At 40.6% G+C, this 16,731-nt stretch overlaps 1 protein-coding gene across 1 annotated transcript in view; it reads right to left on the reverse strand.

The window, feature by feature from the left end:
- The window catches only part of AFAP1L1 (actin filament associated protein 1 like 1), an 83,520-nt gene that overhangs the window by 41,461 nt on the left and 25,328 nt on the right, over positions 1-16,731 (reverse strand). Inside the window, exons 4-7 of the mRNA XM_036749758.1 lie at positions 8,157-8,285; positions 5,562-5,645; positions 3,466-3,551; positions 1,320-1,428 (exon numbers count right to left, since the gene is read on the reverse strand). Coding sequence (XP_036605653.1) covers positions 1,320-1,428; positions 3,466-3,551; positions 5,562-5,645; positions 8,157-8,285 — 408 coding nt within the window. The remainder of the gene's footprint in view (positions 1-1,319; positions 1,429-3,465; positions 3,552-5,561; positions 5,646-8,156; positions 8,286-16,731) is intronic.

Consider the following 16,731-nt stretch of genomic DNA (forward strand, 5'->3'; position numbering starts at 1 on the left):
AAGGCAAATTAAAACAACTCTGAGCTGCTACCCCACACATGTCAGATTACCTAATATGGCAGAAAATGACACGTGTTGGAAGGGATGTGGGAAAATTAAAACAATAATGTACTATTGGTAGAGTTGTATACTGATTCAACCACTCTGGAGAGCAATTTGGATCTATACCCAAAGGGCTATAAAACCATGCATACTCTTTGACCGAACAACACCACTACTAGGTCTGTATCCTAAAGAGATTAAAAAAACAAAAAGGAAAAGGACCTACGTGTTCAAAAATATTTATTTACAGAAGCTCTTTTAGTTGTGGCAAAGAATTGGAAATTGAAGGGATGTCCATCAATTGGGGAGGCTGAAGAAGTTGTTGTATATGATTGTAATGGAATACTATTGTGCTTTAAGAAATGATGAGCAGGATGTTCTCAGAAAAAAACATGGAAAGACTTGCATGAACTGATACAAATTGAAATGAGCAGAACCAGGAGAATATTGTACACAGTAAGAGCAATATTGTATGATGATCAACTATGAATAACTTAGCTATTCTCACCAATGCAATGATCCAAGACAATTTTGTAGGACTTATGATGAAAAGTGTTGTCCATCTCCAGAGACAGAATTGGTAGAGTCTGAATGAAGATCAAAAATACTTTTTCTTTGCTTTATTTTTCTTGGGTTTTTTTGTTTGTGTTTTCTTTCATAGAATGACTTACATGGAAATGTGTTTTGCATGACTATACATGTATAACCTATGTCAAATTGCCTTCTCAGTGGGAAGAGTGAGAGAATTTGGAACTCAAAATTTGAAAAAAATAATGCTGAAATTGTTTTCACATGTAATTGGGAATAAAATATTAAATAAGATTTAAAAAAATGAAAACAAAAACTAAAAAAAATTGGGGGATTTGCTCTGGAATTATCTTGTTCCTCCCCTTCAACATTTCTATACACCAATAAAATCAAGAGAAATTGATAGAGAAAACCACTTCTAAAAATGACACGTATCTACTATTTGGGCATTAACCTCTTATGATAGAAATGAATGAGTAAATGAAGGAGTGAATAAGTGAATGAAAAAACATACTGGCCATGTGACTGACCTCTTTACAAAGCCATTCAACTTCTCAGTGATTTGAACAACTCTCTTAAGATTTTAAGTTTCAGAGAAGGTGCTGACCTGCATTAGTAGATGGAGTTCCCTCATATAGTGTCTCCCTTGAAATCATAGGTCCAGTCTCCACCATCATATTAATATCACTACCCATTATTCCACCTCTCCATCTCTCTGTCTGACCCCCCTCACCACCTAGTGCACTCACTGTGAGAGCTGATGTACTCAGGTGTCTTGCCTGGACTCAGGGGAAGGGCTTCTTCATATGCATCTTCTGGAGGAGGATTAGTGGGAAGTGGTGGAGGAGGATCTGATGACTAAAAGGAAAAAATAAAGACTAAGATAATGTAAGCAAAGAAAAGGAGACTGGCATGACAGGGAGGGAGAGATCACAGGTGGTAGGAATGCCAGTCCCAATGCAAATCTAGAACATGGTGTCAGGAATGACAGTACCTTGGCACATTAGGGATCAATCAATCAATTGAACAATAAACATGTATTAAGCACCCACACTGTTCTAAACACTAGGGATACAAAAAGAAGAAAAAGTCCCTGCCCCTAAGGGGCTTACAATCTAGTGGGAGAGACAAATGAAATGTGAAAACAAATATATATATATATATACATATATATATATATATATATATATATATGTATATATATATAAAACAAGCTACATACAGGATAAACAGGAAACAATTAAAAGAGGAAAGGCACTGGACAGAAAGGAATTTAGAGATCACAACATCTATTTTATGGAATAGAAATCCAAGGCCTGGGGAGAGGAAGTGATTCACTCACTGTCACACAGTGTAATTGCACCAAAGACTAGACTCAAACCCCAATCTTCCAGCTCCCCTTGCAGGAAGCTTCCTACTGCTCTGATACTGCTTTTCATTTTAATGATGGCCTTCCATCTCCAGGGAGCCCCTATTATCACAACACATCCATCCCCAGGTAAATTCATGAATAATGATAAAAAAACAGTTGCTATTTCTAGAGTCCTTCATATTTAGTTACAAAAGTCCTTGCCATAGATCCTGTGAGTCTTCACAATTACACTGTGAGGAAGGCAGAGCAAGGATTAATATCTTTATCTAACTAATGAGGAAACAAAAGGTCAAGAAAGGGGGAAATGATTTGTCCAAGGTCACAGGGCCAAAGTCGGTAGACGATAACTATAACTCTTCAACCTAAAGACTGAATTCTATGAAATGGGAGGAGAGCTCAGGTCATGGACTCACAGCATCTCCATGGGAGGATTCCAGAGCTGCCCTTTGCAGAGAGTGTAAGAATGGGACAAGGAAGGCCTGGTGAGACAATAGTTCTTGTGAAGAAATTCTGAGGGTCTTGAAGGGCTGCAAGCTCAGCAAAAGCCAGCAGTATAACATGATAGCTAAAAGCTATGCTGAATTTAGGCTACATTAACATAAGTACTGTGCTCAGAATCTTTTGTTGAGTCATCTGAGTAGTATCCAACTCATCATGGATACTGGAGTGATTTGCCATTTCCTTCTCCAGCTCATTTTACAGATGAGAAAACTGAGGCAAACAGGGTTAAGTGACTTGCCCAGAGTCACACAGCTAATAAGACTCTGAGGCCATATTTGAACTCAGTAAGATGAGTATTCCTGACTTTTCTGGCCTGGCACTCTTATCCACTGTGCCACATAGAATCAAAGATTAAATTACTAAATTAACTTACTAAATTCTATAGTCCTCTGCCCTAGTCAGACCCCGTATAGAGTATTGTATTCCATTTCAAGTACCATTGCTTTGCTTAGAAAGGAAGTTGACAAACTAGCACATATCCTAGAGGATGACCAGGATGGTGAGGGGACTGGAGGCTATGCCATGTGAGAGTCTGTTGAGAGGAGCTGAGAACATTTAGCCTGGAAAAAATGAGAGGGAGTGGAAGGAAAGATGATAATTGCATTAAAGTGTTTATAGGGCTTTCAACTAAAAAAAAGGATTACACTCATTCTGCTTGGTCCCATAGGGAAGAAGTAGGAACAATGGCTGGAAACTGCAAAGAAAGAGGTTTCAGCTTAGTGTAAAAAGTAACTTCCTGATAGAGCTGTCCCAAAGTGGGATGGGCTACTTTAGGAGATAGTGAGCTCCCCATCCCTGGAAATCTTCAAGATGATCGATCCCCTGTCAGGGACATTAGAAAGGGGACTCTCACTCAGGGGGGCATGGGTTGGATTAGGTGCCCTTTGGTAGCACTTCTAGCTCTGAGATGCTATGAGTTCAGGCTTGACACATTTAGCACTACCTCTAATGAAAGAACAAGGGCCCATCCTTACTGTCAAGGGGAGAGATCAGCATCAAAAACACTCTAGTCCCTAACTCACTTTTCTCGGGAGCTGGCTCCTTGCTGGCTCCAGGCTGTCTCTGTCATCATCCTCATGCATGTTCTGAAGGTCGCTCAGGGCACAGTCTAGGGAAGATTCAGACCATTAAAAAGAGATTGAGTCTGGCATGAATTCCAATCTTTTAAATCTCACTTAAAATGCCACATCTTTCATGAAGGCTTCCCTGACCACCCTGATTTATAAAGACTTTCCATCTCTGATCTTACATATTTGTTTTGTACCTTGCTAATTTTATTTTTTCATCAATTAACAAATTTATTTTTTCTTTCTCCAACTTCCCTCAATTAAAAAAAAGGAAAAATAAAACTCTTGTAACAAATATGCATAGGCAAGCAAAACAAATTCCAACCCTGGCCATTCCCAAAAAATATGACTCATTCTGCACCCTTAGTCAATCAGCTCCTCTATCAGGAGATGATCAGCATGCCTCACTGAAATATGTAACATGTAATCCTGTGAATTATAATTATATATAGTTATTATTCAATTACATTATAATATAATAACTATGTTATGATAGTTATTATTATATAGTTAGGGTTATATCTTTACATATTATCCTCCCACCAAACTGTAAGCATCATAAGGACTATGCCTTATCTAAATTTTTATTTCTTCTAGCATCACTCTGCAAAAAAAAAAAGTTTGTTAAAACTTTGTTAAATCAACTAATGAAAGAATTTATATTTCACCATAGCTATGTCTCCCCTTAATATATTCTGTATTACAGCCAAATGGTCTACTCTCCATCCCATTCTCTGCTATCTCTGCTGTCTGATCACACTGCCCCCACCAAAGACTAGAAATGGATTCCCCAACTACCCATCTCTGTCTATTGAAGTCTTTCCCCTTCTTCAAGGTCCAACTCAAATGCTACCTTTTCTAAATAGCCTTCCCTGATTCTCCACCCTGCCCCTCCACCACTACCAGTAAAATGATCTTTCCTGCTGTTGGGTTTTCCCAACACTTTGCCTAGAGCATTTTCCTTTTCTCTTAAATCACTTTCCATTGTATTATAGTGATTTTTGCATACGTCCAAATAAATCAATTGATAGTAAACTTAGCATTTATGAATTGCCTACCATGTGCCAGACTTATAGGGCTATGGCATGCACAGATAAAAGAAAAAAAAAACAGTCCCTTTCTGTTCCACTAGGAATTGAATGTAAACCCCCACTCTCTTACTAGTGCCTTGAAAGCAGGGTCTATATCATAGCTACCCCATAGAATTTTTCAGAAAGTTCTTTATAAGCCTTAACACTATGAAAATGTTATTATTTTTTAAATCAATGTTGTATTGTTATATATAACAGGAACATGACAAACACTGGTTGCTTTGAGGTGAAAATTAGAAATAAGAGGAACCTCTTTAAATCATTTTTTCTAATTCCCTTCATTTTATAGATTAGGAAGCTGAGGCCCAAAGAGGGGAAGGGGTTTATCCGAGGTCACATAGAGCTGCAGATCTCAGAAGATCATAGTCTCATAGCTCCAGAACTAGAAGTGAAGTCCAGGGAATGGTTGGCATGAGTGACTGGCACAAGGTCATGAAGGTAGGGTCAGAGGTAGGGTATGAACTCAGGTCCTCTGACTTCAAAGACATTTCCTGACTCATTAGTTCAGGGTTCTTTGAGCTACTCCAATATTTGTCCCTTAGTTTACCCTGAGGTGAATCAAACACATACTTCCCTTTTTTCAAACTCAAAACTAAGTTTCCTTGGGTACTAATAAATATGTCTAAAAAGCCTGAATTCATCCTTGCTCTTCAAAATGGTTCAATGTTAATCACAAGGAGCGCTGTGTAATATAGAGATAACATTGAACTTGGGGCCAGAAGATTGGGCTTCTAAGGCTCTGTTGTTGACTTGCTATGTGACTCTGGTCAAGTCACTTGGACTTCTTGGCCTCAGTTTCTTTCTCCGTTAAATGAAAAGGTTTGAATTACTTATCTCTAAGGTCTGTCTCAGCTCTGACTTGTCTATGAGATACTCTCAGACTGAGGATAAGGCAGGGGCCACCCAGGCATTTCAGGGAACCACAGAGGAGTACAAGAGTTGTGTGTATGAGATACATACCAAATTCTTCAAAAAGCGACTCCACAAAGCTAGGTCCAGAGTGCAAATCTGCTGTATTCATATACATGTAAGATATCTCCTTTCCTGCAAAGAAAGATAAATAGCCAAAAAGGAGGAAAGAATTCCTCTCACTACTGCCTTAGGCTAACAAGAGTTAGAGGCTCCCCCTCCCCCCAACCCCACTCTCTGTGTAAGATTAGGAAACCCTCCCTCTATATCCACCAGGGATCAAGCAGAAATAGAACACAGGGGACTCAGGCAGATGGAGATAGCCTAGGGCAGTGGAAAGCACACTGAAGAACTAGGTTCCAGTCCTGACTGCCAGTAATTCACCTTTTGATTTTGTGCAAGTGACTTTTCCTTTCTAGGCCTCAGTTTCCCCTATGTATAATGAGATGGCTGGCTGAGATGTTCTCTAAGGCCCATTTCAACACTAACATTCTAGGTGTCTATGATTTTAGTTTGTTACATCAGGCCAGACCTGAGTACACATACATCCCTTTAACCAGAGGTGGCCTGACTTGGTATCCTAGAAAAGATGGCAGGCTTTGAGTCAGGATACCTGGGGCTCAAGTCTTGCCTCAGTTTGCCAAGAGCTGGGAGGATCTGGGATTGAGAAGGGGCCTCAAGGGTCATTAAGCCCAGACCCAAACCTGAGCAGGAATTTTCTTCCTCCACAATAGTCATCCAGACTCCACTTGAAGACCTTGTCTTCAGAGATGGAGAATTTATTACTGCTGAAGGCAGCATCATTTCACTTTTGGACAGCTCTAATAGCATGTTTACCCCTTCAGAGAGCCAAGAGTCATAACAATTGCTCACATTGAAAGCACTCTATTCTACATTATCTTATTTGATAAACACCAAGACTCTGTAAGATGGGTGCTATTACTAACCCTATTTCACAGGTGAGAAAACTGAGGCTCAAAGTGCCTCACTCAGGCTCACACAGCTAGTGACTGTGATCCATCATATTTCATCAGCTTCTACTCTCTGATGCCATCTCTGCTCTGGGGGCCAAACAGAGTCAATCTAATCCCTGTTCCACATAATAGTCAAATACATGAAGACAGTTATGTCTCCCTTTAGTCTTTTCTTCTCTCGGCTAAATAAGCCCAGCTTCATCAACTGAACCTCATAGGACAGTGACCATTTTTTTCTGCCTCTGGGCCTCAATTTACCCATGTGAAAAATAGGAATAATAATACTATCCTATTGGGAAACTGAGGAAATTTCCCTGTCAACTGTAAAGTGCTGAATAAATGGAAGCTTTTATTATTTGATATATCACAGTCTTACTTCCCTTTATCCTATATTAGAGCAGGGACTGAAGAATGGGCATGTCTTGGTCAATTCTTGTAATACTGTATTTTGAGGTGATGGAGAAACTGGATTAGCTGGTCTTCTAAAGTATTCCCTTGGTTGAAAGAGGAAAGCCATTACTCAGTAAGACAAAGAATAGTATGGATCTCATTTTCACTGGGTTTACTAGAAGTAACAGAGTTTAGAGATGGAAGGGATCTCAGACACCATTGAAGCCAAACTCTTCACTTTTTAGAAGAGAAACTAAGGCCCAGAAAGGGGAAGGGCCTTCACAACTAGAATCCATCATTTGGACCCAGACAGGCTGAGCCCATGAATGAAGCAGACCAGCATATCTCAAGAGACCTCCTGAAATTAAAGAACACCCACAAAAGGTAAAATGATGAGATCTTTCATGACCTATTTTTAGTTTACTGCTCTGGGAGGAGAAGAGGGAAACTACTCTACTCTGGAGAGTAGAAGCTGGATAATCTGTAGCAGGGGATATAAAAACAAGAGAAGACATAAGAAGAGTAAGGCCTTTCTCAGGCCAGGCCATGCAGCACATACCTTTGAGTAGCTCTGAGGCCTAGAGAATCATGTGCATGTCACCATCATTCTCCCAATCCCTATTTCCACATTGGCAACTGGATGTTAACTCTTACTCATCATCCGAACCTCATCAGTTACTAAATGATACTAGATTCTGCCATCCATTTCTTCTGCTTTTTTTCATCAGTACCATCCTAGTAGTTACATCCTTACTATTGCCCACCTGGATTATTGCAATAGCTTCCTAATGGGTCTTCCCATCCCTACTCTTTTTTGTTAAAATCTATCCTTCACAAACCAGTCAGAATAATACTTTTTCATGATCATAGATCTGATGACATTAATGCTATGCTCAAAAATCTTCAATGACTCCCTACTACTTATCAAGTACGGTTCAAATTTCTGCGGGTTTTCTAGCTCTTACTCTCCTCCATTCATTCTATGCCCCGACATAGGAGGACTGGACTATTCTCTAAATACTTCTATACTCTCCTGGCTTCTGGTTCCTTTTAATCTCTATAACCAGAAGCTGGACCTTCCCCCCTTTTCATTTACTCATCTTTTAAAGGCCAACTTGAAGCCCATCTCCACAATGATTTTCCTTATCCCATTGGGCTCTTGAAGATGTCCAGTGACTATTTGCTGAGTCAGCACATTAATTAATGGGACAGCACTAATTATGAGGAGGTAGGAGATGTTTGCATGAGGAGCTTTCACAGGCAGAGAAAGGGAGGGACCGACCTGAAAGAGGCTGTAGGTTCTTCAGAATGGCTGAGACAGACACTTTCTTCTCCAAGGCAGCGTCACTCAGGGGCTCATGGTCCAGAAGACTGAGCAGTCCTGTAAGCTCAGGAAGGAGCTGCTCCAGCACTTAAAAAGAAAAGGCAGAAGATACAAGTTGATGGTGATGGTTCCTGATGGCAAAGCCCTGGGCAAGTGACAAGGAAGAGGCCAAGGGGACCAGGATTTCTGTTTCTTCCATGGGATTCCCCCTCTTCCATCCAGAGAAGGTGCCCCTGACACAGGATGTGGACAGTGAAGGAGCCAGGAATCAGTAATAGCTCCATAAGCACAGGGCTGGGCTGGAGAGGCTGGGAACATGCTGCTCAGGAGGGAGGCTTGATGCCCTCAGCTGTGGAGGCAGCAAAAGCAGAATTGTGGAATCTTAGGATTGAAAAATGTCACAGCAGGAATCTCACCTACCACATTCTTGCTATTCTTGCTAAGTAATCATTCAGGCTCCACCCAGAAACCTCTAGAGGTTCTTCATAGTCATCTTTTCTTAGGACATAATATTCTATTACTGCATATTTATATACCACAATTTGTGTGGAAGTTCTCAAGTTGTGACTTACTTTGTCTCCAATTCTTTGCTACTACGAAAAGTTCTGCTTTAAATATTTTGTATATACGGAACTTTTTTTTCTCTATGTTTCACCTCAATGGGCTGTATGCCTATAAATAGGGTCTCTAGATCAAAGGCGACATTGCACATTTTAGTTCCCCTACATCCCCCCTTTTAGCTTTATTCACAAAAAAGTTGGCCCAATTCAGTTTCACCAAGAGTGTTTTAATGTATCTCTTTTCACAAGGTACCTCCAACAGTGACTATTTCAATCTTTTGTTATCTTTGCCAATTTGCTGGATATGAGGTGAAACCTCACTTGTCTTACTTTGTATCTCTTATTGGTAGAAATGTGGAACAATATTTCATATGGCTAGTAATAGTTTATAACTGTTATTTTGAGTATAATGTGCTCCTTTGAGGTCTTATGTATCGGGGAGTTGTTTTGTTAATTTCCTATACGTCTTGATTACCAGTCAGTCAGTAAATCAGCAAACGCTTATTAAGTGCTTACTATATACCAGGTATCCCACCTCCACCCCAACCCCCTCACCTTTTTTGGCAAAGATACTGGAGGGTTTTGCCATTTCCTTATCCAGTGGACTAAGAGAAGGAGAGGCTAAGTGACTTGCCCAGGGTCACACAGCTAATAAGCATCTGACCTCACACTTGAACTCAGGTCTTCATGATTCCAGGCCCAATGTTCTATTCACTGGGCCACCTCCCTAGCAACACCCTTGCTAAAATGTGACTTCTAGAAATGAGAATAACGGGTGGGAAGAGGGCAGAGATGAGGGCCTTGCTTGTTTTGGATACTAAGCCAATATTAATGTACTGTAAGATACCAGTAAGGGATATCATGGCATAATGGAGAGACCCAGCCTCTATCAAGTCTTGCCTCTGGCACATACTGGCGGTATGACCCAGGGCAAGTGTTCTAGACAACTCTGTCAGACTAGGAGTTGTTGACATACATTGGTAAAGGGAGTTTCCTCATTTGGGAGTTTCCTATATCACTGAAATTACAGGTTCAGGTCCCTTTCCCTAAGATTAGGTTAGCTTTTTTAAGTACCATGTCATATGACTAACTTATATTGAGCTTCAAGTCTTCTAAACTCTTTAGACAACTGTCAGAGTAATTAGTACCTCTCAGCTTCTCCCTCTTATCTTCTTCTGGTTATTGTCACCAAAGAACCCAATCAATCCATCAATAAGCACTTAATAAGCACCTATTATGTTCCTGGCCCTGTGCTAGGCACTGGGGATGCATAGGAAAAACAAAACTGTCTCTGTACTTAAGGAGATTTGTTGTTGTTGTCTGACTCTTGGTGACCCTATTCCGGGTTTTCTTGGCAAAGAGATAGGAATAGTTTACCATTTCCTTTCCCAGCTCATTTTACAGATAAGGAAACTGATACAAAGAGGGTTAAGTGACTTGCCCAGGGTCACACAGCTGGTGTCTGAGGCCAAATTGGAACACAGATCTTCTTGACTCCAGGCCCAGTGTTTCATCCACTTTATCACCTAGCTGCCTTGAGCTAACTACCTGCTGATAGGATTGTTTTGAAAGAAGTGCTTTGTGAACTACAAGGTAGAGCCAAAATGGGAGTTGTTATTACCTCTTCTACCACTCTGTACACATGACCCATTCTGACCCCATTCTGATGAGACTAAATTATATGTCACAAATATTCCTGGCTCAGTGCCTTTTCTCACCCTTTTCCCTTGACTTGGACGCCCCTTCCCATTCTATCTACTCTGCTATAAGAAGCCCTATGTTTTGTGGAAAGCATCATGATTCAGTGAGAAGAGCACTGGACTTTGATCAACACAAGGATCTACTATCATTTCAGAGGATCAATGATGAAGAAGGACACTCAGAATAAAAATAAAGAAAATAAAAACTAGTTTGAAAGAGAAGGTGCAAATAGCTGAGAGGATCAGGAAAAACTTCCTGTAGAAGAAGGTGGTGCTTAAGTTGTGTCTTCTAGGTAGAGAGGGATTCCATGAGGTAGAAATGAAGATGTGATGCCAAGGTATGTGGAATAACCAGTTGAAAGGCAGAGAGAGGGAAGGTGGAGTCTATCAGGAGTAAAAAAAAGGAAGATTTGGCTGGGTCAAAAAGAAGAGGAGTAATGTCTGATGAGATTGTAAGGGTAGGTTGAGGTCAGCCTACAAAGGGCTTCAAAAGCTAAATAGAGGAGCTTATGCTATATCCTATTAGAAATAAGGAGCCACTGGAGTTAACTGAGTAAGGGAGTTGTATTGTTAGATCTGTACTTAAGTATACTATACTTCTATACTAAAGTATAGAAGATGGACTAGTGAAGGGAGATACTTGAGGCAGGGGAACCAGTTAGGAGCTTTTGAAGTAATGTAAATGAAAGGTGGGCAGCTAGGAGGTGCAGTGGATAGAGCACATGGCTTGAAGTCAGAAAGACTCATCTTCATAAGCTCGAATCTAGCCTCAGACACCTACTAGCTGTGTGACCCTGGGCAAGTCACTTAACTCTGGTTGCCTCAGTTTCCTTATCTGTAAAATGAGCTGAAGAAGGAAATGTCAAACCATTCTAGTATCCAAATGGAGTCACAAAGAGTCAGACATGACCGAAATGATTGAACAACAAAAAATGAGAGGCAATACTGGCTTGAACTAATGTGGTAACTGTGTGATTAGAGGGAAGTGGTGGGTTTTAAAAGGTATTATGGAGGTAGAAATGACAAGATTTGGCAACTGATTGGATATGAGAGAAAAAGTGAAGTGTCAGATAAAAGTTAGGTTAACAACCTGAGACACTGGAAGAATGGTCATTCCTTTGGCAAAAAAAGAGTGAAGTTTGGAAGAAGGCCAGGTTTGAATTGTTTGTATTGCCTAGGCAGGCCAAAGCTGCTACTCCCTCATGTCCATCCAGGCCCATCACTAAGGTACTTCCATCTTGCTCACTCCACCCCTTCCACTGTACCTTATGGAACCCCTGCTTTATTGTTAGTAAATGAGCCTGCATATCAGAACTGTGCCCTCCATCCAGAAATTACTTTGTATGTGTACATATATGTACACACACACACACACACACACACACACAAGATCATATAGCTTCTCTGAAAAGAATGTAAACTCCTTGAGGGGAGGGTTTTGTTTCATTTTTGTCTTTATATCCCCTGAACCTAGCACAGTGCCTGACATACAGTAGGCACTTAATAGATGCTTGATGAATTAAATTGAAGTCTTTGCTAGATTTGTAAGATCTTTAAGGGCTTTGAACCACTGTATAGTGAACACCTCTCTAGATCCCCAATGCCTAGTACAGACAGACATTCAGTGAACGTTTCTTGACAATGATAGGTTTCAGTTTAGCACTTAGTTCACACCCCAGTTTCTCAGTAGGACTATAAATAAACTGGTAAAGAAAGATGAGAAATTATATTGTTTCACAAAAGCATAATAATAATAGATCATGCCTCTACAAACATTTAAAGATTTCTAAAGCCCGTTTCTTGCAACATCCCCTTAGTACAATTGTTGGACCTTTGGTCATGTGACCAATAAGATGATAGACTAGGCACTTTCTCTGGAATTCTTAAACTTCTCCAAAATAAGAATTACGTGTAAGAGATCAAGCAATTTCAGCTGTATCCATTGTCCAAAAAACCAAGACAACCCTAATAAGAAGGTTAATCCCCAATCCCTAACCTGGCTTACTCAGTACACACACTCTAGCAGGGCTACATGAGCTCAGGTTGCAACAGAACTCAACTCTGACTCTATGTGTAGCCTGCATAAAACCAAAAGGCAGAAGCTGCTCTGGCTTGGAGGGCAATGAAGGGCAGAGTTCTGTGCTGTAACAGAACAATGAAGTTCAAACCAGAGAACTTTGGAACGGGGGAACTGCAGCAGGGTGCCAGCATGTATGTGGTGCTCCACAAGGCCTTTAGGACAGGGAGGTGGCATTCAGCTGTGGCTCCACCCCTAGAAGTCACTTAAAGCAGAGACCAAAGTTGGTGAAATGTGAACTTCTCTTTGCTCAGTGTGGAAAGAGTCTGAGATGGCTTTGAGGTCCAGCTCTTAGGGTAATTGCCATCAAAGGATAAAGGGTCAGACAGTGAGTGATGGGGGATAGGAAGGGAAAAGACTTAGATTAGCAAAGTTCTTAGGATGAAGAAAACTCAAAGAACTTGAGCCTAAGCAGATAAACCAGCAGGGAAGATATTAATAACAGAAAAAAATCATCTCCAGATAAGCTAAACAATTCCAAATGTCTATGAATAAATATCACAAGACAAAGGAAAATGAATCAACACCTGATGAGGCAAAGGACCCTGTGGATTCCCAAGAGAGTAAAAAACCAGAGCAGGAGGTTCCTGAATGGCTTAAAAGGCAAATGAGAATTGTGAAAGCAGAATTTATAGCCTACATAGCAAGGACAATCAGCAGAATAGAAATCTTGAATCCATGATGACAAACTTCACAAAGAAATAAGAGAGAACAACTGCTTGGGAACATAAATTAACAGAAGTAAACAACAATCTGGAAGAAGAGAAGCAAAAAGCAATAATGTTACAAGATAGTACAAATTTTCAAATAAGGAAACCAAGGGTCATAGAGTTGGAAGTGACTTGCTCAGAGTCAGACTTCTAGTAAAGACTGGAGCTAGTCTTTCAACCCATGTCTCCTGACTCCACATCCAATATAGTTCTCCTCATCAGGAAGAACTTCATATTTTCTCCTTTCTCACTTCTGCATCCTAGAATCCTTAGTTTCCTTCAAAGTTCAGTTCACACACTGTATCCTACATGAAGCCCTTTCACATCTCCCCTTCCAGCTATTCCTCCAACTCTTCCTTCCTCCCAACTATCTTGAATTTATTTGGTATTACTTACACACATGGTCAAAAAGAATGTAATTCCTTCAATGGCAGGGGTCATTTTATTTTCATCTTTATTAATCAATGCTTGATGATCTATTGATCTTTTGAATCCTTGGAGTACTCCCTCTGCCTGGGTAACCACTCCATGCTTTAGTAGAGAATTTTGTGAGTTGCAATGACCAGAAAAACTCATCATCTAATGGCTACTTTTCTTTCTACAACTAATGCTTACTTAGACTGGTAACTTAGATAATAATATGTTTTTTAGGCCAACACCATCATTTTATACAGGAGGAAAACCAAGGCCCAGAGAGGTTAAGTGATTTGCCCAAGGTCACACAGAAATTCACACCTCAGAAATTGACTTTGAATGCAGGTCCTCCAATTTCAGAACCAGTGCTCAGAGAATCAGTGTCCCCTTCCACATCTTGAAGAGACATTGAAGGACCTCAGGAAACAAAATCTTTGAAATTTCTGAGTATATTCATGGGATTCAAAGAGCTCAAAGCTAGAAGGGACAGAAAAAATCATCTAATCCAATGGATTCATTTGACAGGTAAGGCAAAGTATCAGAGGCCAGGGCCTGGAGACACAAAAGAAAGGCATGGTTTCAAGTGAATTTATATCATCTTGGCTCGTGAGCCAAGGGACACTGCACCCTGGCACCATTCATCCCAGTCTTTTCTACATAGTATATACGGTGGGCTACATGAGACCACATGGAAGTATGGATAGAGATCTGGCCTGAGAGTCTGGGACACCTGGGTTCAAGTCTCATCTCTAATATATAGTAGCTATGTGACTCTGGGCAAATTTCTTAACCTCTCAGTACCCCCAGGAGACTCACTGGGGCTATAAATTGCAGAGCAGGTGTTGTTCTGCATTGATAGAGAAAGTTCCCTATACTCAATGGAAGCACAGCTCTGCTCAAAAAACAAAAAAAAACAAAAACAAAAAACCATGGAGGCCAAGCATTTTCCTTATCCCAAGCAGGCCTTTAAGGCCAGCCCTGCTCTGGGTCCAGGATGTCTGCAGGAAGTAGCTCTTCCTGCTCTATCGATTCATATTCTTCAATCTCTTGAAACTTCTGTTTCCCCCTTCTTGGCCAGAGCCAAATTAAATATTAACCCTTTCCAATTCAAGTAAAAAGAACCTGTTTCACTAATTGCCTTACCTCCATTAGGGATAGCACCTTTTAGAGAATGGGAAGTTAGCATGGAATACTGGAATAAGCGCTAGATTTGGGAGCTGAGGGTTCCAAATTCTGACTCTGTTATTTACTCCTTGTGTGACCTTACTCCTTGTGTGACCTTGGACAATTCAGTGAAACTATTTTTTCATCTGTAAAATGACATGGTTGGACCGCATGATTGTTAGGCTCCTTCCAGCTGCAAATCCTATGAAGTCATCCTAAGTAGACATGATGTCCCTACCACATTTCCTTGGTTTGGATGATGATTCAAGCTCCAGTTTGCCTTAATGCAAAACTCCCTCTTCAGTAAACTCACAACTTTCTACTGCAAAGTAGTCAAGTTAAACCAAGGAGCAGTTACACGCCTACTATGTGCCAGGTACTGTGCTAAATACCGCAGATTAAAAATCAGGGGGAGAGACAAAAATAATCCCCGCCCTCACGAAGCTCACAATCGAATAGGGGAGATAGCATGCAAATAACTATGTATAAACAAGATATATACAGGATAAATTAGGGGTGATCTCAGAGGGAAAGAACTAGCATTATGCAGGGACTGGAGAGAGCTTACTGTAGAAAGTAGCAGAAATACCATTGACCCCATGTCAGGAGGCTTTGGTTTGAATCCTCACTTAGGAACTAGTGAACTGTGTGGTCTTTATTAAGTCACCTCCCTGTCTTTGGCCTGCAGCTGCAATATCTTCAAATTCAAATGGTTGGCCTAAATGATTCCTACAGTCCCTTAAAGCTAAAGTGAGAGAGATTTCCTAGTTTAAATCCTCCCCATTTTACAGAGCATGAAATAGGCCCAGAGATAGGATCTTTATAGGATCCTATAAGATTTAAAGATGAAAGGAATATTTCATGCCATCTACTCTAACACCTTCCATTTTACAGAAGAGGTCGAGAGATGGGTAATTATTTGGCCTAGGTCACACAAATAATAATTAGCCTGCATTTGAACCTAGGCCCTCTGACACCACTTACTTGCCCACTTCCAGTGCCCCAGGGCAATTCTCTAAAATTGTAAGTGACTCTGGTAATAAAGTTTCCTCACTTGGCAACTCTTTATATCAATGAAATCACAAATCCAATTCTAATTCCTGTTTACAGAGACAGGGAGGGAAGTGACTTGACCAAGGTCACACAGCCATTACGTGTCAAAGTTCACCTTTGATGTGTAGCACATTCTTAGTACATGCCTATTGAATGATTGAATGAAGACTGTGGATTTCACACATACAATCTCACAAGGAAATGCAGCTGTTTCCAAGCAGTCAGTTTCCTCCCTGGCTCAAGAACAAGGAAACCCCAGGGAACACAGGGGCAGTTCCTCAGGGCCATCCTGAAAACTATGACCAGGCAGAGACTTAGTTCAGAGCACTATTCTCAGTAGACCTAGCTCAAGACAGAAAACTGGGAAGCAGGAGAATTTATTCTTCCCCTGACCTCTAGAACTAATAGAGCTCACTAATAGTACTAATAGTACTCACAGGGCTTCTGTCTCATTGTTTGGTATTTAGGGGCCTCTACCACTCATGGCCAAATATTCAACACCATTCTCATAACAATGATAATAATCGATAATTAAATAATAAACAATAATTAGCTCATACCAAAAGGCATGCCCAGTTTATAAAACATTTTCCTCAAAATGACCTAGTGAGATACATAGGTCAGCGAGTATTCCTCCCATTGTAGAGATGGGAAATACAAAGTTCAAAAATATTAAGTAATTTGCTCAAAGACACAGTTGGTAAAAGTCTGAGCCAGGATTCAAATGCACATTCTGTCAGTGTTCTTTCCACAATACCCCCCTGCTCCCCTCAAAGGCTATATACCCCTCAACATGCTCAAAGGCTATATACCCCCTTTTCTGTTCTTGTTCCCCTTCTCCCACTCTGTCCAAGA

This window comes from Trichosurus vulpecula, chromosome 3, assembly GCF_011100635.1.
Source record: "Trichosurus vulpecula isolate mTriVul1 chromosome 3, mTriVul1.pri, whole genome shotgun sequence".
Classification (NCBI taxonomy): Eukaryota; Metazoa; Chordata; class Mammalia; order Diprotodontia; family Phalangeridae; genus Trichosurus; species Trichosurus vulpecula.